A 22,457-nucleotide genomic window follows, 5' to 3' on the forward strand; every position below is an offset into this window, starting at 1 on the left:
TGAAAACTAATTGCCTCTGGTTCGCAATAAGATGAAGATTAGTGGAAGTTTGTCACACGTTTTGCTTTTTTGAAGGGCACACAACCACTCAGTTTTCTTGAGTGCACTCACCTACGCAGTTCGATTACGCTGTGGACGTAAATATTAGTGTAAGAGCAGGAACATTTGACACTTGCGAAATATTCTCGTGTGTGCATTTTCTAAGCCTTGAACTATGTGTATAACAGTGCATCAAATTTTTAATTCTTATAAGTTTATTTCCTCTTTTTATTTTTGTTCTTTGTGAATAAACAGTACATATATACCGACGCAAAATATTTTTTTTCTCACTTTATGGTCACCCTAGAAAAATTACGGAAAATTTTTTCCGAAATAGGTCCCTCAGAAGAATTGAAATCTGCAATAAAAAAAATCGACCCCAAAAGGGTTAACGCTTCTTTGTTAAAGCACAGTTATGCTTGCTAAGTTTTTTGTTGCTGAGCAAAATCAACATTTAACTGTGTTCATTTGCTGCCGCCATTCGTGCCCTTCATTGTTCCAAGTTTTTCTTGTGGCTATATGTACCCTCTGTAAACTAGTTTTTGAATATGTAATTACCTAAATGCGTCCAGTGGTATAACTCTATTTACTTCCAATCCATGCAGTGCGCATTCTTGTTTTACACATAGTTACGCATCTGCGTTACTTTGCGTGTATGGTGCTTCCTTATGCCTTTCAGGCTCAACAGCAAGACCCAGGCATGCTAGAACAGCTGTCCAAGAACATCACGAGACAAGGCCTCACAAATTCTACACTGAATTACTTGAGGGTATGTAAATGTGCCATGATGGCAGGTTTGTATATTGTGTGTAGACTCTTGCCTGTAGACTCTTGCCTGTGTTCTTGGTACCCCTTGCTGGAACTGTCATAATTCAAATTAAACTGATACAGTCGCAAGACAAAATGGCCAGTAATGACACCCATGTAAATGATTTTGTGGGGTAATTTTCACTTAAGATTTCTACTTAGGGATGCAGAAACTTTTTGCCTCTTTCGCAGCAAATTCTTACTGTGTCCATATTTGAGGGGTGCTATGGTGCAGTGAACATACAGTATCATACCAAAGTTCTGCTGTAGCTTGTTGGGTATGGACAACCAGGAAGTATCAGCTACCCTGTTCATTGCTCATGACCTGCCTTTCCTAAGCTTTCTCTTACAGAGGCCATTCTTGTATAGAGACTAGAGTGGTACACAAAATTTCATTCCTTTTTTCCAAAGAAATGAAATAATAATTATTGCTATTGCATGTACATATACATGTACATGTACATAACGCGCGCATCGAAGTATAGAGGGAACGGCATTTCGGTTGGCGCAGCACAAGTGGCGTAGCATGACTGACCACAAGTGACGTGCGCCGAAAATGTCGGATTTTAAACGCTTCTTTGCGCCGCTGACGCTCGCTGGAGGAGCAAGAGCTGCGCTCTAAAATGCACTTACGAAATGCCCACAACCTGCTGCGATGTCGGTCTCCGTTCTACTCTCGTAGCTGCATTGGCTGCATGCTGCTGAATTCCACTATATGTATAGGTGGTGTCCAAAGACGATCCTAACGATGCTTTACATTGAGTAACAGCCACGAATCTCAAAGGCTATGCTTTTTGGTACTGTGAGCGCCAATAAATGTCACGGCAGCCATTGTTTTAGACATTACCTGGTGCCACTTCTCAGCAGAACATCTTGTAGAGAAAGAGCATAGCCTCCAAGATGTAACATGAAAAGAAAAAGAAGTGCTGCGTCCGCATTTTCTTCTAGAATGTCTTGAGACAGGGGAAAGAACGGACCTGCAACAGAGGCGTTGGGCATGCCTGGCCAAGTGCAAACGCATCTCTCTCCAGTGGGGCCTAGACGAAAAGCTCATGGAGGAAAAAAAAAAGTTGGGAGAGAGCATTACGTGATGCAGCCAGCCTTGGCAACTGAATGCTCCGTGAAGCCCAACACATGACCTCTTACGTCAAGATCACGGAGCAAGAATTGAAATTTGCTGAGGCGTTTGGTTCTCAGTAGCTATGCCAGTAGTTCTTATTTGGTGCACATTTGTTTGGCTACACTGCCGTGGCTCTGCCTGCAGAGTGGGAACACTGAAACCAACTGCGCACTTTGACGTGCGATCACATGCTGAGCCACCAGGTTTGTCTTCAATACCATTGTGTGATGCTCTCTCCTAAGGTTTGCAAAGCTGCGCGGCTCACGCGGTGAACCAGCATTGCCAACGTGCTCCCGTGCACTAGCACTCTCCCCATCCAGGATGCTGTGGAGTTTGAATTATCGGTGACGGTGCAGATTTCAGTTTTAATTAGCGGGATGCGTTACATATTGCTTTCAATATGTAGGACGGACTGCGGTGGCTACTTTGAATTATCCAAAAGTTTGAATTGACGAGTTGTGAATTAACGAGCTTTTAGCATATTGAAAAAGTGTTAAGTGTCTGTGAATGCATGCATGCTGACATATCTACAGAAAGGAACATTTTATTTCTTCCAAGATGCGCAAGTAGGTATCACTGAAGTTTCTTCACACATACGAGGTATTTGCGGGTGCATCGGCAAAGTACGCTTTCTCAGTGACCTGCAAATAAGTTTGTACTCACAAATGACTGTACCATGGATTTCTTTGTGCCACATAAATCATACGCTCGCGAAAATGCGAATTTCTTTCCCTGTGCTGTGGTAGTGCTTTGAACTTTTAGGCTGCTTTGGTCGAGCACAGCACTCACACAAACAGTGAACGTGCTGTTCTGCATTTCATGTGTTCCAAATGATCACTGCATTACAGTTGACCATGCAAAGCACTTGCACAATGTTTAACAATTGTGAAACCACTAACAAGTGACACTTTCCCAGTGTTCATTGCGCCATTCTAAGAACGAAACTTCTCACTATCCAAAGCACATTGTAAACCTGAGCTGTTGCTTACTTTAAGAATTGTATTAGTCCTTTGAATGCTTACTCTGCCGCACTTTATTCTTTTTTTCACTCCTTCTATCTGTATGGCACAGCTTCATGGCAGATGTTCTTACATCATGCCTTGTATTTCATTCCATTGCATGCTGTACAAAATTATGGGTCGGTATTAAAAGGACACTAATGAGAAAAAATAATTTGCACTGTATAAATTACCTTTCTACAATAGCAAAAAAGGCCACTCTTGCCATTAAAGGAGCTTGGTAAGCCAGAAAAGATGCAAAAGAAAACACTGGTGCGCCACCACCTTCAAGTTCCTGCAACAACTCGCCATGATATTACGGATTTTGAAAGCCTCTGGTTAACTTGTGATTGATAAAGATTGACTGCATTGTATTCTGAAAGAGCCAGAAGATGGAACTGAACAAGTTTCAAGAACTTTTACTGAGCCACAGTGGCCCAAGTATGAGAAAATAGATTGAAAATGTGACTTCACGCTGACGTACCGGCACCCAGATTTCAGCATGAAATTCAAGAACTGGAACTTCTCCCTTTGTTTTCTCTTGTAATAGTCAGCCCCTTATAAGGGAATCGGCAAAAATAGAATATTTAAAGTATTCTTTAGTATGAACTGTTAATGTGTTTCTCTTTAGTGTCCCTTTAAGAAAATAAGAACAGTAATATGTGACCTCGTCTAACATAGCACTTTCGAAATTCTTCATTATTTTATAATTTGCACTTAACCAATTTCAGCTTCAACAAAATTGCAATATGGTAAATGTTCAAGTTTGCCGCAGATATCGGTGTGTAAAATTACAGACAGAAAATTGCCAGCAAGTTTTATTCAGATTCTAATAAACATGCAACATCCTGAGAAATCAAGGCGTAAACTAACAGTCAGTAGTTTGTGTTTATGACCCTTTTGTTCATAATTACTCTCCTACAATAAAGCAAAAGTGTGGTAAAATTATGTTGCCTCTAGTTTGCAGAGAAAAAAGAAACTTGTGTTTAGTGACTGGAAAGTGTTTGCACACTGTTTGTTTGTTCAGTTTTTATATTGGTCTTCTTTTTGAATACTGTGTTTGAATTTTCTTCTGTGTGCACACTCTGCAGAATTTTTCACTACTATGAAAAGTAGAAGGAATGTTGTCTGGCCCTGATTATTGGTTTGAAGATGGCCTTTAGTGGCCCTGGTGAGTGTGTTTGTCCTAATGGCAAGCGGGCATTGCTGTGCAGCTTTGTGTCATCCTGGAGCCAATGCAAGAGCTAATGTCGCGGCACAAGGCCTATGCATTAAGTCCTCGAGACTGCCTCAAGACCACACTATTCCAGAAGTGGCAACGAATGGTTGCTCCACCAGGTGAGCACTGCTGTAGACTCTTCCTGTAGAATAGTTGTGTTTGCACTTGCACTTGAAATCCCTTTCCTTATGTGCTTAGACTCATGCGCAGGACACAGTTTTTGGTCATATTTCCTTTAATTTTACCGAAATTTTTGTTCAGCTTTTTCTTTGTGTCTTTTTTTGTATCTTTATTCAGCCTTTTAAGTTGTCTCGTAGCATTCTTCAACTAGTTCTTTGTTTTGTTTTCATTCAGTTGGAAGGATTCGGTTAAAGAGCGGTGGCTCAGGCTAAGTGCACTGAAGCTAAGGTGTAGTTGACTGCAGTGGTGGGAAACATGGGTTTCCCACTGCCATTGCTGACATATGGTATAAATGCTTTTTGAGTCATTTGAAGAGTGTCTAATGCTGAAGTGGCGAAGGAAGGAATCAGATTTGTTAATGAACTTGATTGGTTGACTCTGCCAGGTGTCGCACACCGCGGAGCCCCTAATGACCTAAAATCAGCTCAAGATATAGGTATGTGGTTCCACACTGTGGGTCAATATTTCGATCGCTTGTTTTTGTCAAAAGCAAGCAAATTTCTACCTGGGCTACTAACAGCATGGAGTTGAACACTAGGCATCGGGTTACACTGGCATTGCTTTGGATCATGTTTTCAAAAGATGTGCAGTGATAGGCATATTCATCATCGTGGTAGATTTCATGAAGACAATGTAATTAATATTTTGTAAGCATGTCTATGTTACATCGTTAGATCAGGAGACTAGTGCAAACTGTCCACAGCGAGTTTGTCTGTAAGTAAAGCTTACTATGGTTTAGGTTGTCTACATTTTAATCATTGCACTGTGTTTTATGTATTTCACCTGTAATATATAGGTAACAGTTCAGTTAATTCATTTGAGGCACATTGTTAGTAATTTGTAATGAAATGGGGAAAAGGGAAACACGACTAAAAAAAATGATGACAGGGATTGTACTGAATCTGACAGTATTTGCAGCTACATACCTTAAGCTTCACAGTGAGGTATGTAGCTCTTGGAGCCACATTTTTCTCTTTGCATTCACAAACGCTACTGGTGCCAGTCAGTAGCATAGTAAAGTTAATGAAACAGTTAAGTGATGCCAGTAGTAGATGCCCTGTGCTCTGCTCTTGAATCCTTCCTCTTTGGTGACGGCACATATAGTTTTTCCTTTCCTCTTTTTTTTTAAATATTTATTTCCCATTCTGGTTCTGCTTATTTCAAGCTGTCTGTCCTCTTTTTGTTTGGCTTCTGCTTTTATTTTTTATGAGTAGTACTTGGTACACCACACTGCATATTAGTGCAAATGCATGCGATTAGTGGTTTGCATGTGTTAGCTGAAAGGCTTGTGCATGAGAGAACTGTTGCACCTTTTGTAGTATTATGCAACATGGCACTGTGTGAAATACCAGCATAGTACATAAAATGCAGGTGCGATTGAGCTGCAAGTGAGCATGTGATTGGTAGCTGCTTTTCATGTCCTGGTTTTGGGCTGCTTTGTGTGTCTTGCACTCTTCCTTCTGCTGTTTGCCATTAGCATTCGTGACCAGAATTAGGTGGCTCTCTGATCTTGCCCCTTTTTTTTATCAGAAACCCAGCGGCCCCCAAGCAAACGCCGGAAGAGGAAATCATCTGCTGCCAATAATGCCGGTGGTGCAAGCAACGCAGGCTCTGGCGGCAAGAAAAAGAATATGTCGCCTGGGCCTCCAAACTTCTCGCTTGCATCACAGGTGAGCAGTGAAACAGAAGCGAGGAGGAGCCTTGTAGCATTGTGATAGCATGGAGCATGTCGGCATTCGCAGCAATCCTCAAGTAACTCTGTTATAGTCTGTCTGTGTGCTTGCTATCATATTTACTCGGATAATGATTGCACCCCTGAATTTTGTCGTAAAAAGTTAATTTTTTTATTATTTCCCGTGTAATTATCACACCCCGAACTTGTCGCAGTGATATGTCGTGTGCCAAGTCTAGCCAATTATGATCGCACTTACCATCTGTTGAATGCCATGCGACTGCCTCTTGAAGAAGACATTCCAAGCGGTCTGCACGCACCAAACATGCTTAACCCTTTGAAGGTTTTCGCCGTACATGTACGGCGGCGGTTTTCTGTCCCGCAAGGTCTTTGCCGTACGGGTACGGTTCCGACCCTCCGTTTGAAATTTCGCGCCATAATGACGATTAGCGCTCATCGGGAGGTGCTGCCACCTCTTAGCACTTATAAGATGCGTTTGAAATTGGTGCTACCTTCTTGGGGAGATAAACAGAGCTGATTGCTAGCTTCAGCGCGTCGTTCAGACTGCGGCAACGCCCCTTTGGCGGTTTCGGTTTAGCCGCGTGATCGCAACGGAGGCGCGCGAAACGTCATTTTTTTCTTCGTCGGCACTCTCTTGCAGGGCGGTGGAAGTTGATTTCTATCTTGATTGGCGCTGCTCTTAGCTTGCTTATAGCGGCGTTAGCGAGGTATTCCCGCTCTCAGTGGCAACGCGGTTTCGGTTCCGCCGCGTGATCGCAACGGAGGCGCGCGAAACGTTGTTTTTCTCTTTGTCGGCACGCTCTCGCAGGGGTGGCGGAAGTTGATTTCTATCTTGATTGGCACTTCTCTTAGCTTGGTTATCACCACTTGCTTATCAGCGCCGTTCACGAGGTATTCTCGCTCTCCGCGGCAACGCGCTTACGCAAGAGGGTGCCTCAGACCTCTGCCCAAGGCAGCCGCACGCAGAGATGGCATGTGTGCGCCAACACAACTCCTCGCTTCAAGAGAACAGACACGCATTTTAGGTGTGCAGACTTCGATAAGGCGCTGTGCGTAGACCCGTGTTACAACGAGTACCACGCTCGGAAATACTATTGAACATTTTGCAATTCTGAGTGATGCCGACACCAAAATACTGTTCCTAATTATTTTTGACGATTTATTCCCGACTTAATACATTTTGGACATTCAAGATCCGCAAAAAAATAATTTGACCACCTGGGAAAGTTTTTTTCAAAATAATTCGACCCTCAAAGGGTTAAGCAGATGCTCCATTTCATTCATCACTTTCCGCACTTCCATGAAAAAAAAAAGCTACAACCAAACTTACTTTGGCTTTATTATTTGTAGGCTTCATTATGGTTTTGGTTAACAATAACAAAAAAGGCGCCTTTTGATTCTTCTCGTCTGCACTCGTGGGCATGCAACAAATCGCGAACGACTACGATAGTGGCCAAGTTTACACTGATACGTTAGCAGTGTACCCTATTCATACGCCAACACTTGTAACACAGCTAAGATGTTCGCCCACCCTTAGCGGAAACGTGCCATATTAGGACAGTAGTGAAGACAAAGGTTGCAGTTTCCGCAGCATGCCCGCCATGTGTTTCTATGTCACTGGTAGCTAAGCGCACCCACCTCTGTTTCTGTCCCCTCAAAGTAGACATGGCTACGTTATTGTCACAAACTTGCTGATATTTACGATATTGTTCATTACAGACACGGAAGAAATTGTTTCAATGTGCGTAATGTACTCACGAAAAGGAAGCAAATTGCGTTCGGCGCGTTCAGCTTGCTCCGCCAGCCACCATTTTTGTTTTGGTGTCCTGCACTGTTCAGCGGCAGCCGCCTGCTTGTTGACCTGTTGTCATCCCGCAGCAAATGCGGGATCAAAAGAATTTTTTGTTTTTGTTTTCGCAGGAAATTTAACCAGGGTAATGATCGCACTCCTGAATTTGTGTCAATTTTTTTGACAAAAAAGTGCGATCATTATACGAGTAAATACGGTATAATAGTCTCACTCAGCCGAGAACAACATTTCTTTACTTATATAATTCAGCCCTTGAATTAGGATGTACTGTTGAACCCCGCAATAATGAAATTGGCAGGGAAAGCAAAAGAATTCGCTTTCGTGAGAATTTCGTTGTTGCAAAATGAGACAGCACAGACAGGAAGTGCATCGCAAAATGAAACTTCACTGTCAAAATTCCGTTGGCCTACTTTGGCAAGCCTTTCTCTGTCGACAAGCAAGCTCATGTGTAAATCAGTGGTGGCATGGCAGCACTGCCGTGGAGCAGTATTCTTGATCGATCATTTTCGAAGTTACAATCACTTTCACAAAGTTGCGTGTAACTCAGCGTCGCACTTGGAGCAACAGTGGTCCACGCATGCAGCAGCATTCCTCCAGCACAGTGCTGTGGCCCATAGATGGCGACGCGTCTGAGGCAAAGCGCGAAGCTGATTGTATCTCACATCCCCAAAAACGTTTGACTGAGAATATGACCCTTCGCTCAAATCTACGTCTGGCAATGCTGAATCCACATGCGATGCTTGCTGGGTGGCACTGAAACCAGCGTTCTGGAAGCAAAGAACGCATAGTCTTGCACGATTGCTCCATCACGGCCAGATGCGTCCAGCCCACACTGCCATCTCAAGCGCCATAAGCAAGTCCATGTCGGCGGATTGTGGATTTCTTTGTTTTTGCTGCACTTTTCTCACTGAGCCGCAGATTATGCACTGCACTAGGTATGTAAAAACTGTTGTCTCATGTCAGAAGAGATATGTAGCTGTGTCGTTTGAAACGGGCGATTAACAAACAAGATTGCTGGTGGCTGTCGTGTCGCGGTGAATCAGTTTCCATTTCGCTTCTGCTCGTGCCTGCACTTTCGTCTGGCCACCTTGTGTAACTCCTACTCATGAAGGAAGGAAAATGTAGAAGTCCTGGCCAGCCCGGATAAGTTCGAGAGAGAGTGATGGAAGTCATGTGGTATTTTTCGCAATAGAGCGCTGGGACTGGTATGTCAAACATCCTCATTGCCATAGCAACCGCACTTTCGCTGCCGCTCTTGGCTTCCTAAAAGTGTGATAATATTTTTCAGCATGGGTCTTTATTGTACCACATTTAGTTCGCGAGACAAGCTGCGTTTGGAGTATTGTGTGAGGTTTTAAGTTGTGTTTAGGGTCTGTGAGTACGAGTGTCAGCCAGGAAGATGTAATCACGGTGCGGATCTTTGTTGTTTTTTCAACATGCCACAGAAAAACACAGGAGTGCGTCTGCTTCACTAAAACTGTTACAGAGGTTTCATGTGTTTTCTTCTGACCCACGTCAGCAGCGCACACTTCCGGCTGCTTGTCAGAATACAAGTTGAAAGCTCGCGTTCATTTGCTCGAGTGAGCTGATTGGTGACACAAAGGGAGATGGCACACCAAGATAGCTGCACTTCCGGCTTTAAAAACGTGACATCGGGGCCTCTCCTATTTTGTTTCTTTCCTCCATGTTCCTATGTCACAGTGACATTGTCTTTCTGTATACAGTAGCCGACCAATTTTCCAGACCTGGAGAGGACCGAAAAATACTCTGAATAAAAGAACAGTCCGAAAGATCCATGAGTTGCAAAACCGAACTTTATTCCATCTAAACTGGACTGAAAAAGTCGTGGATGGTCCCTTGTTTTAAATTCCTGCATTTTGTAACGACGTCTGCTTGCATCTGTGCAATTGTCATGTTCTCGTCATACACACTAGACAACAATATTAGAGCACTGACAACGTCTTGCGTTGATGGTTGTGGGCAGCCAAAGGTGTCGGAGTCCGATTCGCTTTGTGGCGGTGCGGTCACCTGGCACATGATCTCGTCGTCGGTAAGCTCCATGCACAACTCTGTTGTCGATCGCAGCAAACTCGTGAAAAGTAACAGCAGCAGGAAGGTCCATCCCACTGCTGCGCAAGTCGGCAATCAGCTGATCATCGGTGTTGATATCGTCTTCAGTGGTGCCGTTTGCCTCTTCGGTCACGGGCTCTTCAGAGTTGCAAAATCCAGCATGCCTAAAACAATTTGTAATCGTCGAAGGCTGAACAGCCTTCCAGGCATCCGCTAGCATGCGAGTGCCGAGAACAGGTTAACGGAGTACGTCTTTCCATTGTCAAAGCACATGAGTTTGTGGCCAAGTAAACAGGCCCGGCAGTGCAACTTGAGGTTTTTAATGACCCCTTGGTCCATGGGCTGGAGCACTCGTATTCGTCGGCAAGAATTCATGACTAATAGCTTGCAGGTTGTTTACGGCGCCGTGCACCCCACAGTTGTCTACAACTATTGCCACTTGCCTCTTCTGGCACTCGGACATCCGGTCCAGACGTAATCTTCGAACAAGCTTTGTGTAATCCAGGCTTTTGTATTGCTTCTTCAAGGGGTGTACGGTAGCGCGAATAAAAGACTGGACTAAAGAAGACACACAGGGACTCCAAGTGCTGTGTGTGTCCCTGTGTGTATTCTTTTGTCCTGTCTTTTAATCGCACTACCGTACACCCCTTGAAGATGCATTACCAACAAGCCCATATTGCAACCCTTTTGTATTGCTGCTGTACCACACAGGCAGGTTCTTCGCATCCTTAAAGCAACACAGGTTTTTCGCCTTCCCTATCACTAGAAGAGGGCAGCTTCTCGGTGCCAACCACATGTGCCCCGACCATGACAGCTACCCTCTCCGGCAGCATTCTGAAGAATAGTACTGTCTCGTCACAATTAAAAATGTCTGCAGGAGCATACTCTTGTAGCAGAGCCTTCAACTTACTTGCCCGGTAATCCGTGACAGTAGATTGACCGACTGCACTGCTCTCCCGCAAACTTTCTTGAAAGAAACTCCGTGCCTTTTCTTAAGCCCACGGATCCACGCAGCGGTGAACTTGAAGTCTTGAATGTACAGTTTTAAAGTGAGCATCTCGGCTTTCTGCTTGAGCATTTTGCCCGAAACGGGGAGGTTCTTTGCTAGGACTCCTTTCAACCACAGCTGCAGGGCATCTTCAAGCTTCGGATGTTATCCTTTCCGGTCATTTTTTGTAGTTTTGCAGTGCGACTGTTGGACTGCAGACAAGATCTTTTCTTTGTTTATCACGTAATCAGACAAGGTCTGTTTAGAGATATTAAACTCCTTCGTGACGTCGACTTGGGTCCGTCCTTGCTCGACAAGCCTGATGATCGTGGCCTTCTTGACCAGCTTCATGGTCAAATATTTTCTACGCTTCTCCAACACATGCGGTGGAGGCAGGTGAAGAGCAGGGGCCATGGCGTCGAAAACACGTTGGCGTTGCGCTGAATGAACGGCCGCAGCACACTGAAACAGCGATGATATGTTGTATGGCGGCTAGTGATGGCATGCGATGATTTCAATTGCACTGTACTGGATAAAAGCCGGCGGATCACTGCTGGACAAAAACATGTGCGACACCACCTACGACACGAGGCAAAACTGATGATGGTGGTGGTTATCGTGAGCATCACCTGGAATTCATAGGTGGTGTCCAAAACTGGCAGTGTATGACCGGTTTCCGGCTCTGAAAATCGCTTCCGCTGCAGGCTACAGGCAACAGCATGGCCTTCTTAAGATCCGTGTTTCTTGCAACAGGCGCCACCATTGCTGCGGGGATTTGGACGCCTCCTATACTTGCTAATCAAATTACTATACCGATCCAAGTCACTTCACGACCAATCCGAAGCTTGTCAGGCGGCTCAAGATTCAAAATGGCGGCGTCCCTGACTCGTAGTGCTGGTCCGTCGCTGCAAGTTTTGTCTGGAAAATCGAACTTCTGGATTTATGTTGTCCGAAAAATCTGTCGCAAAAATGCATTAGCTCTATGGGAACCCACCCTGATGGTGCATTTATGAAGTCCAGAATATCCATCAAGTCCAAATTTTTGGAGTCCGAAAAATCGGTCGGCTACTGTATAATAAAGGATCTCGTGGCTGGCCAGGAGTTGCGCCACGAACCTTGGAAGCATCTCGTTTGTTCCTTTTGCCCGACTCTCCACGCTTTGGGGCTTCTCTTTGTTCAGGTAGCCCAACGTTCGCTGAACACTTGGTCATGCCAGCACTTGCTTACCATCTTCACAATACCACAGCGGCCGTGACATGTTTCCAGCGCAAGCAATTTCTTCCAGTGCTTGGTTGTTTTTAAGCAGAAATGGTGGTGCCCACTCAAATGTTATGTGGTGGCATTTTAACCAAATTAAGAGCAAAGCAGAAGCATTCAAGCACTTTTTGAAGTCTGCTAGCCTTGCATGAGTAGGTAATAATGCAAAGTTCATTGATGTGAGATTGTAGTTCAGTGACATTCCGTTGGTGAGATGTATGAAATGCATTGAATCCTATGGGTTGTAGTTCAGTGACATTTCGTTGTTGTGATGTATAAAATGCATTGAATCCTATGGGTGTTCACTGGGGATACGAAAATATTTCGTCTCTAGAATTTCGTTATTGCAGGTTTCAGCTGTATCAGAATAAGTTTTTATTCTGCAATTCTCTCCAATTCGAGAAGTATTTTGGACCAAACAAACGAAATGGGGTGCACAGCCGCTTTTATTTTTACACTTTCTCTCTCCCCCCTTTGTTTCTTTTTTATAACTTTTGGTATTTCATTGCTCAAAGGTGCGCTTTGAACCTTTCTGTTGTTCCATATGCTGGTACCCTGTTTTGAAAGTTTTTATCAGAATGGCATGCAGGCCAAGGTGTTTGACTCGTGAGGGTAATGTTATATTGTTAGATTGGAGGTTTTGGTATTTACGGGTAAATGCGAAAAAGGATCAGCTGATGGCAATTTGAGAAATTTGGTTTGTATCGAAAAGTGGCAAATCAAGGAATTTGTCTTGGGTAGTCAGAGGGTCCGGTCCACATCACTTGACTGGACCCTCCCAAGTAGGTTGGGTGCCTGTGCCCAGCCAATACAAAAGCTTCCCCGCATTTGGGAGTGGCGTGTTTGGGTGAGCAGGTTTTGTTTCTTCAGGTTTGCAAATGTTACAGTGAATCTCATTCAGTGTACCAGCATTGCTCGAAGCTTTGTTCCTTCGCTTCTCTCTTGCCAGCCGCATCATGACTAAAGGAGGTGAAATAAGGGAGCTTTGTGCATCTACAAGTCCTTTCCTCCCCTCTCCCCCTGCCTGTCAGCTTACGCATTGGACCGTGGACAAACTAACTGTTATTTGTATGTACAGTAGAATCTTGTTACCACGAACTTCGCGGGACCGCCGAATTTAATTCGTTAATTTGAATTATTGTAGTACTGAAAAACCAATATTTTCATGTCAGTAATGTAACTCAACAACGAAAATTACATACCTTTGCAGCAGATGCGTGTGTTCGTACATAAATAATAAACGAGAACTCTGGGCACAGTTCAACTACAATTTATTGCTTGAAGAAGTCTGTAATCTTCTGGCGAGTAGACAGCAAGCGCCACAGGACAAGTGCCTCCACATCCTCGACCTTCCTCTGATCGTCATCGAGGACATCCTTACAGTGCCTGAGGAATGATTGCATCTTTTCTAGAAAAACTAAAACATCCGATCTGGAAACAGTCTCTTCCTCTTCGTGGGTTGATCCAGTGTGGGCATCGTCTTCGTCACTACTACAATCTTCTTGCTCACGCACTTTATTCACAATGTCTTTGTTGGTGAGCTTCGTGGTTGTAGCCGTCGCGCTGTCGCTGTCAATGTAATCATCGAAGGTCACCACGGTGTTGACGGGGAGCTTCTCGGTAAGCTCATCCCACAGTTCTGGGTTGAGCTCCTCTGTGTCCTCGCACTGTTGTGGCGTAGGTGAAGCCTTTAAAAGGCCTTCCTTTCGCCAGCAGTTGCTGATCGTGCTTGCCTTCATGTTCCACCACGACCCTGTAAGCATTTCTGCAGCTTGACAGATGTTTACCTGTGTGGGCAGCTTCAGTCGAATATTGATCAGGAGGCGCTGCACAAGACGCTTCCGAAATTCGGCCTTCACACATTTGATGATGCCCTGGCCCAAAGGTTGGAGGAAAGAAGCACAATTCGGGGGCATAAATTCAAGTTGCACATTGCTCAATCGCACGTTCACAATATGCGCCGAGCAATTGTCAATTATCAGGAGAATTTTTCTGTCTTCTTCATTGTGTTTTTGAGCTGCAGCAGCCACTGAGTGAACAATTCTCGCGTCATCCACACTTTTTTGTTGTCTCGGTAGTCGCAAGGCAACGAGACAAAGTTTTTCAAGCAGCGCGCTTTAGCAGACTGGCCAACAACTAGCGGTTTGAGTTTTTCCGTACCCGTGGAGTTGCAGCAGAACAGAACGTCGTCTGGAGAGAAAGACTCGATGATCTTTTGAAAGCGCTCGTTCCTCCAGGTAACTGCACTCTTGGCATCTGCTGCCTTTTCTTCACCACAAGCAACCTGTCACGCAATGCCATTCGTTTGCCGGAAGCATTAAAGCTATCCGGCACTTGCATCGAAGCCGGAGATGTCCAAGGCGGCCGCGAACTGTAGCGCCTTCTGTCGAATGATCGGGCCTGACAAGAGCACATCGTTTTGTCTGGCATCCTTAAACCGCGTGAGGACGGCGGTGGCGGCGTTCTGGTAGTTGCCAAGCTGCAAGCGTTTTCTTGAGGGAGCCAGCTGTGACTCTCGATGCAATATCATGATCTTTTCTCGATCCTTGAGCATTGTTGCCATTGTTGACGGGGGAATATCACGCTCCCTTCACAGGTCGACTTGCTTTCTTCCAGCATTCAGCTGTGTCAAAATGTCCACTTTTTCTTTGATCAAAAACTGGCATTGCTCCTTTTTAATGGGAGGCCAGGAGAACTCATTGTCAGCAAAGCGAACGCACAACACAATCACAGCACCGACAACTTCGCAGCGCTATCAACGTGGTGACGCTAGGCCCGTGACGTAGTAGGAGAGTTCGAACATGACCATATGCGATGCTGACGCTGACGCCGATGCTGCTGGGACTGTACCCGTTGTAATGGGTTCCCCAGCGCATGGCTGCAGCTGCTGCTGCGGATGATGATGATAGGTGTAAGCCTCAGGGATTCAGTACCGAAACTTCCAACGGAACTTCGTAATAACGAAGCATCTTAGTGATTACGGGATTAAATTACGTACATTATTCTGAAATGTTCAGTAATCTGAAATTTGTAGTACTGAAAGTTTTTTTTACATTGAAAATGTAGGCATTTTGGCGGGGATTTAAAAAAATTCATAAATCTGAAAAGTTCGTTAATGTGGTGTTCGTAGTAACGAGATTTTACTGTAGTAGTCAAAAGGAAGCAGATTTCTGACACTTCATTCTGATCATTGGCCAGCTGGAAGATGGGGTAAAGAGGGAACAGAATAGTTGAAAGTAGAGGGAGAGAGAAATAACACGGAAAAGAAATGTGGGGTAATTTGCAATTTTTACAGTATTTATAAAAGCGACCATTAGGAGACATCATAAGTGCATGCCAGCTAGTGGACACAAATAAAGCGAGCACACAACCTGAGAGCCTGTTTGCAAGAAGCACAGTCTGACTGGCCATTGTTAATAGAGTATGATTGTGTAGGTAATTGTGGGGGTCCTATTTTTATTCCCAGTCCACTGTGCAGGTGTGCTTGAAATAAATTCACAGCTTGCCCACGCCATGCTCATATGCTGACACCTGGCATCTACAGACCTGCGTGCAATCCACACATCTTCCCCTGCAAGATGCACATGTCAGATGCATACCATTTACAGGGGTGAAGAGAAAGAAACACTTGGTTGAATTAAGCGGTAAAGTTCTTGGAGGCGCTCTCTATGGTGGAAAGCAAGGAAGGGATGCTGGAGACTATAAAGTGCTGGACAAAGTTGTGTTCGTTTTTTTTCTGGAAATTGCATCATCCTGAGTGGCTCTTTATGGGCTGCATCCCTCTGGGATGCAGCACTTAAAGAGCTTCTCTTTCCAATATCTACAGTCAAGGTGGAGTGTAGCTTTTTAGCACGCACTAGGGGGCAGGTGAACGCGCATCTCCTCCGCTATCCTGGCCATGCTGCGCATGGCTATCCGCGTGGTTGAGCTCTCACACCGCCTGCACTCTTATCTTGGAGGTAAACTTTGGTGGGTGCAAAGCTGGGAGAACCGAGATGGCCGGTGGCTGCGAGTGCAAGGTCTTCCTGCATGCCTAGTGCTGGAGGTCATGTAATCTCATGTTTCGGAGACATGTTGAACCGAGAAGCAGCAGAAGTGTTCGCTCCCCTCTGTTTGCGCTCTTCATCACACCAGCATTGTGACAGCGAGTGTTTGTAGTCAAGTGAGATCTATTCATGTTTACCTGTGCGTGGGTGACACCATGCTTGTTAAATTTATTAGGAAGGGGAGGTTTTACTGCAATTTATACGGTCAACTAAACTTGTAGATTTCTAGGACATTGCTATCTCTATGAATGCTTCATCTTTTGGCTACACTGTGACCTTTTTATCCTCTTTAAAGGGACCTTAAAGGTGACGAGAAAGTCCAGTTAAAGTGATAAAGCAATGCTCTAGAACGTCTAAGGCGTCAATATAATCACGAACAGAGCTTTAGTAACCGAGAAATTGAGGTAAATGCATGACACGATTTGAGACCCCCCAGCGACATTCCGGTACTAGCCCGATGACGAAAGCACTCCTCATCATAATTTATGTCACTAGTACTCAACTACCCGTATTAAAAAGATAATTTCATTAGATTATGAGACGGAAGAAAATGCTACTTGTCTACTTCTATTCGATTGTAAGAAAAAATAACATTTTGACGTTACCCTCGAGTAGTATGGGTGATCGAAAGGTTTCGTTTTCGCTCCACTCTGCGCGCTCGACTTTGCGCCGCGTGCAGTGGCGTAGCTAGGTCGTCTGGCACCCGGGGCCCATAGGTCTTCTGTCACCCCCCCCCCCGGGTGTAGCCGGCGGAAAGGGTGTCTTCAGGCGGATATGACACCCCCCCCCTCCCCCCACTGGTCACTTGCACCCGGGGCCCACGGCCCCCCGGCCCCCCCTGTTGCTACGCCACTGGCCGCGTGCGCTTCGGAGTTTCAGTTGTTTCTTTAACGCGTTGTGCTGCGGTGGTCCTGCTGGCTCGCGAAACTTGCATTTGGAACAAGCAGCGAGAATGTCACTTCCATGTGACGTCGTGGGATGCGCGAACGGTCCACGGAACTTGGCCAAGGGCAGTTGCAGCAGTGAATCCAACGTTACCTATCACTGTGTGCCAACGAGTGAACCTCTCCGTTCGAAGGGGTTAAGTGCCGTACCTCTGCCACAGCGCGTTGGCAAAGAGCCGAAAAATCACGTAGTGTGCTCGCTGCACACGTAGTGTGCTCACGTAGTGTGCACTTTCGTCCAGAGGATTACGAGTTCAACGCCGACTTACTGAAGTCGCGTGAAGTGCCTTTCAAAGCAGGCCGTCGTCCTAGTAGTACGCGACGACGCCGGCAGCGTGATCCCTAAACAGCAGGTCACGTTCATCAGTGCTTAAATCGCTGAACTCGAGCCCAGCATTCAAGCTAATGTGTCGTTGTCAAGGTCATCCATTGCAATGAGCGTCGAAGTTGGCGTCATAATAAAACAAAGAACCAGCTTATCGTCTTGCGCTTTCCCTTCCGCTAGCCGCCATAGTTCCGCTTTCGCGCTGCTGTCGGCTCTGTCTTGGCTCTGTTTCTGCCCACGCGTTTGCGTTTTGTGCAGAAAAGCTGTAGCGCCGTCTGCGGGAGCCGTTTTACTCACCGACGGTGCAACGTCACTATGAGACCATGACGTCAATACTCCTCGATCGGAGGGCGGGTGATTTGAACAGCGCTGGAGGTACGCGGACGCTTCAGAACGCATTTTCTCTTAAAATAAGTCTCTTCTTCGCGCGAAACAAGCGTTTCGAGGTTTCTGGGATGGTATTTCAACAGTCCACGTTGACTTAATATTAACCTTTAGTGTCCCTTTAAACTGTAATTCATTTGCCTTACTGCCTTTATGACAATAGAGCTTTCTTGTTGCTGTGTTTCCTTCCCAATATATTCAAGTGCGAGCAGTTTTTCAAAGCTGGTGACGAAAGTGCTGGAAAGGTGGCGATATCAAAATATAAGTACCAGTAAGTGCGAAATTTTCAAGGGAAAACAACTGCTAATAAATGCCAGCTGAATTTTAATAAGGAAAGATGCTGAGGAATTCAATATATAGTTATAGGATTAGGTTATGGGGCAGAACATAAGCAAAGACTTTATTTTAGTCTGGTTTCTGCATATAGAAAGCGAGTCTGAGGCAGCCTAAATAATGTGTCACATTTTTACAGTGGTCTCACTCATAGCTTACGTGCACCTGTGAGCTATTAGCTTATGGGGAAACATAGGTAAGTCAAGAAAGAATTAGCTTTGCCAGCATGCATTGCACCACAACCTTATACCACCTGGTCTAGCACCTTGCTGGGCCAAGTCTGCTCAGTAAAAGCAATAATAAAGAAGCCAAACCATCATCACCTGTTGACTTATTTGTAAGGCTGTTGTTGAGTACATTCTAATTCCATGGAAGAAGTGGTCTTTAGTTTCCTTAAACACTGTGGGCCAAGATTAGGGCGTCTACCAAACAGGAAAACTGGGAATTCTCAGGGATTTTGAATAGTCTGAAACACTCGGGGAAAACTGGGAATTTGTGCTTCTATAAAGGAAAATTAGCTGTCATTTTTATTGAATGGAAATGAAAGTTGCCCTAATGCTGGCTTCAAGTAATAGAGGGGGACCGTAACGAATCGTCTTTCATGCTGTGTCGTCGTCTGGAGGAGTCGCCAGTGCACAGTCAATGAGAGATTTTTCGGACGCCCAATTTTTGGCACATGCCCTATAATTCGGACAGCTTCGCGGCACCACCACGTACCCCCATAGAGTCGGTGTATAGAAACGTCTGAAATTTCACACGCAAGAGCCCTTCGCCATCTGATTTTCTGGACTTTTTGCTGTGACCGCAGGTCTGAAATGGCATTAATCAAAGCCGCCGCCATTTTGATTGTCTCGCTGTCTCAAACCAGTGCTCTCTCATGCAGATCCGCTGGCAATCATAGCCAACACCATGGTAGCGCTAAGCCTAGCCGCTTCGACATTCGCTGTTAAGCTTCTTGCCGCTCGGTGCTATGGTTTTCTTTGAAAGACTTCGCCGTTGTCAGTAATAACACTTGATTCTGCATTTGTAATCCTCGTGATTGGCTTCGAAGCTCTGAAAGCACGGCGCGTTGCATACTGCCAGTTTCTGAAAGTCAGCTTCGGTTCAATACAGAAATGCGACACGATGAAGCACGTGCAGAATATTTCGGTTAAGCTTAAAGTTCAACTCCGGCGATCTTTTGCCCGTGTCAAGGTACAGTCGAACCCGACTATATCGAACCCGTTTACATCGAATTATTCTATATATCGAACAATTTCGGGTCACGGTATAGTTACAACGAGTATATATAGCAAAAATTACGCTTACATCGAACAAATATTGCAGTGACTCCCGATATATCGAACGTCAAGCGGCGGAAAAGTGCCCCCAGAAGTTGGCTTTCCCTCGCGGTAGCGGGGAAACCCGGCGGCGCGGCTCCATCCAACCGCTCTCCCTACCGTGACCGCGCTGCCTCGGGTTGTTCGGGCGAGCCGTCGACACTCCCCCTGTCGCGCATAGTGGAGTCTATTAGGCCACATCCTCCCTCTTTCTCTATCATCTTTCACCTGCCACCCCCTCTCCCCTGACGACGCTTCGCCGTGCTCCCTCACGGGTTGCAGAATCAAGCGTCCTTCCTTTCTTTAGATCACTATCTAGCGACACTCCCCAGCATAAAATGATCCTGGCCCGCCTACAGCGCTTGCTCAGACAGCCAATCAGAGGCTCTTGTGCTCTCTTCGTGCAAGATGGCGAGAGTGCGAGTTCTCTGGCTGCTTCTCTGGTTTATCGTATTTGCGCCTTGCGGGCCTTCTCCCGCAGTGTTGCCGTGATGAAGCGGCAGAATTCGCCTTTCGTCGTGAAGCTCGAAATCATAAATCGCGTCGAACGCGATGAGAAGTTGGATGTCCCCGCAGCGTGCAAGATTCCGAGGAGCACTCTCGGCACGATTAGGGCTAAAGTGGCCAGACTTGCAACCCGGTGCCCATGGCGCACGACGCGTACGCACGGCCGTGTACGAGGGGTTCTTCATACGTGCCGATTTCCGCGTGCTCGGTGAGGACTGTAAATTCTGATGAATGCAACGAAGCCGTTGCCGGTGTTGCCGAAGTTTGGAGCGAGCTGTCAAAATTTTCGGGACATTCGAATCAACGGTGGACGAGTTTGTGAGTGCAGATGATGGTGTCGCGACTACGGTAGAGCCCGGGAACGAAGACTACATCGCCGACATCGTACCGAGCACAAATGAAAGTAGGCACATAGAGGAAAGCAACTACGGTCCTTTGCCCACATCCTCCGAAGTGATTGGTGCACTCGCATTAGTCCGGCGCTTCTGCGCGAATGCGGAAGGTTGCGGCCTCAGCTGCTCCGACTCCTTAGACAACGTGGGGAAGTGCGTGCGTCGCAGGCAGCGAAATTGTCCAAGCAGAAGAAAATGCAGGACTAATTTATGCCAAACTAAGCTAGTTTCGTTAATAAAGTGATTTTATAAATGGTATGTGCTTTTATGACATCCAATTATTTAGCAGGCTTATATCGAATTATGCTCTATATCGAACTGATAGGCGTTTTTTTGCGAGTTCGATATAGCCGGGTTTGACTGTAATAGAATATTTAGGTTCCCAAGACCCCCCTGTCACGTGTCTGATAGTAGAATTGTTTTGCCAATTCGCAAATTATTTTAAATAAGCAAAAAAAGCGCAATAACGAAACTGAAACCTGACTAAGCAGCCAAGCGAACCTCTTCGTGTGACATCACGGGTGTCTCCACTGGGGAAGGCGCGCAAGGCATGCCGGTCTCGCCCGCTGCCACTGAAGAGCAGACGCTCGACTGAAAATCGTGACTGCACCGGATCTGTCAAATATTGACAGGTATGATTCTGACGAATTCGATAGCCACGAATCGCCGTTCGCATTCAACCAACCATCACGAGAGCCAGCACCCATGTGCTACATATCGTGCTGCAACATGAAGACCAAGGGTAGCCCAAACCACTGATTTTATAAATAAATAAATTTACCGCAAAGATCGAACTAGCAAGAGAGGCGGTGGCGTTCTTCTCGGTGTTAAAAAATCATTATCTTCACTTATTATCGACTCGAACTCATCTCTTGAAATTGTGTGGGTTGAAGTAATAATAATTACTACCAAACTACTGGTAGGTGCCTGTTACCGTCCACCTGACTACAGCACTTCTTTCGTTACAGAACTGCGCAATAGCATAACCACGGCCCTCCAGCTCTGTCCAGCGCATTCTGTTTACTTATTCGGTGATCTTAACTTTCCGCTCATAAATTGGCGTAACCTATCATCATCTTGTCGCACATCAGCGGATTTTCTTAACTTTGGATCTTAACCTGTTCCAGGTCGTTAACAAACCAACCCGTGGTACTAACATTCTAGACCTTATACTCACCAACACTCCCAAAACGATTGAATCCGTAATTCATCTAAACGGCTTTAGCGATCACGATCTACTTCAGGTAAAAATCAGTGTTCCACTACCCTTTTCGGGGATCTCAAAGAAAATAATACGTGATTATAACAAAGCAGACTACTCTGAAATAAACGATGAACTTGAAGTATTTCTCAACCGCACGCTACTTCCTTCTTTTTATAATCGCTCAGTGGAAGATAACTGGGTGTGTTTCAAGAATAAAATGTCTGCTCTAATTAACAAATATATCCCGTTGATCTCGATAACAAATGACAAAACAAATCCTTGGTTTAATAATGCCCTACGTAAGCTTAGGAATAAAAAGAAACGTCTGTACAATACCGCTAAACGTGTCAATAATGCTCCTTCGTGGGAAAGGTACAGGCTTTGCTTAAAAACGTACTGTTCTGCCTTAGCTGCACCTAAAGATAAATATTTCTCCACAGATTTACCTTCTCTCTTACATTCGAATCCGAAAAAGTTTTGGCGAATTATATCACCTGACCGTGACTCTAAGCGGATAGCCTTACATAGCGATTCAAATACTCCCCTCTCTGACAATGAATGCCCCTCTGCGTTTAATACGTTTTTTTCATCGATATTCAGCCGCGAGGATCATATCAATGTACCTGATGTTGCTGATTGTGACTGGCAATTCATGGAAAGTATTGAAATCTCGGTGGAGGGAATTGCATGTCTTATTAATAATTTGAAGTTATCTACTTCATCTGGTATTGATAATATTAGTTCCAAGATATTTAAAAATACCATTTCTATATCCAGTAACATTCTGTACCATATATTCAAGCAGTCTTTGTCATCGGGACA

General features: G+C 45.3%; 1 protein-coding gene across 4 annotated transcripts in view; it reads left to right on the plus strand.

Moving 5' to 3' along the window:
• LOC126543093 (LIM domain-binding protein 2-like) overlaps positions 1-22,457 on the plus strand; it is a 331,870-nt gene that overhangs the window by 299,685 nt on the left and 9,728 nt on the right. For 2 of the 4 annotated variants that reach the window (XM_050190233.3, XM_050190232.3), the window contains exons 9-12: positions 719-808; positions 4,179-4,302; positions 4,749-4,799; positions 5,894-6,033. In XM_050190233.3, the coding sequence (XP_050046190.1) occupies positions 719-808; positions 4,179-4,302; positions 4,749-4,799; positions 5,894-6,033 (405 nt within the window). The remainder of the gene's footprint in view (positions 1-718; positions 809-4,178; positions 4,303-4,748; positions 4,800-5,893; positions 6,034-22,457) is intronic. The other 2 variants (XM_050190234.3, XM_050190235.3) reach the window with 1 other exon arrangement.

The sequence above is a fragment of the Dermacentor andersoni genome, chromosome 1, assembly GCF_023375885.2.
Source record: "Dermacentor andersoni chromosome 1, qqDerAnde1_hic_scaffold, whole genome shotgun sequence".
Lineage (NCBI taxonomy): Eukaryota > Metazoa > Arthropoda > Arachnida > Ixodida > Ixodidae > Dermacentor > Dermacentor andersoni.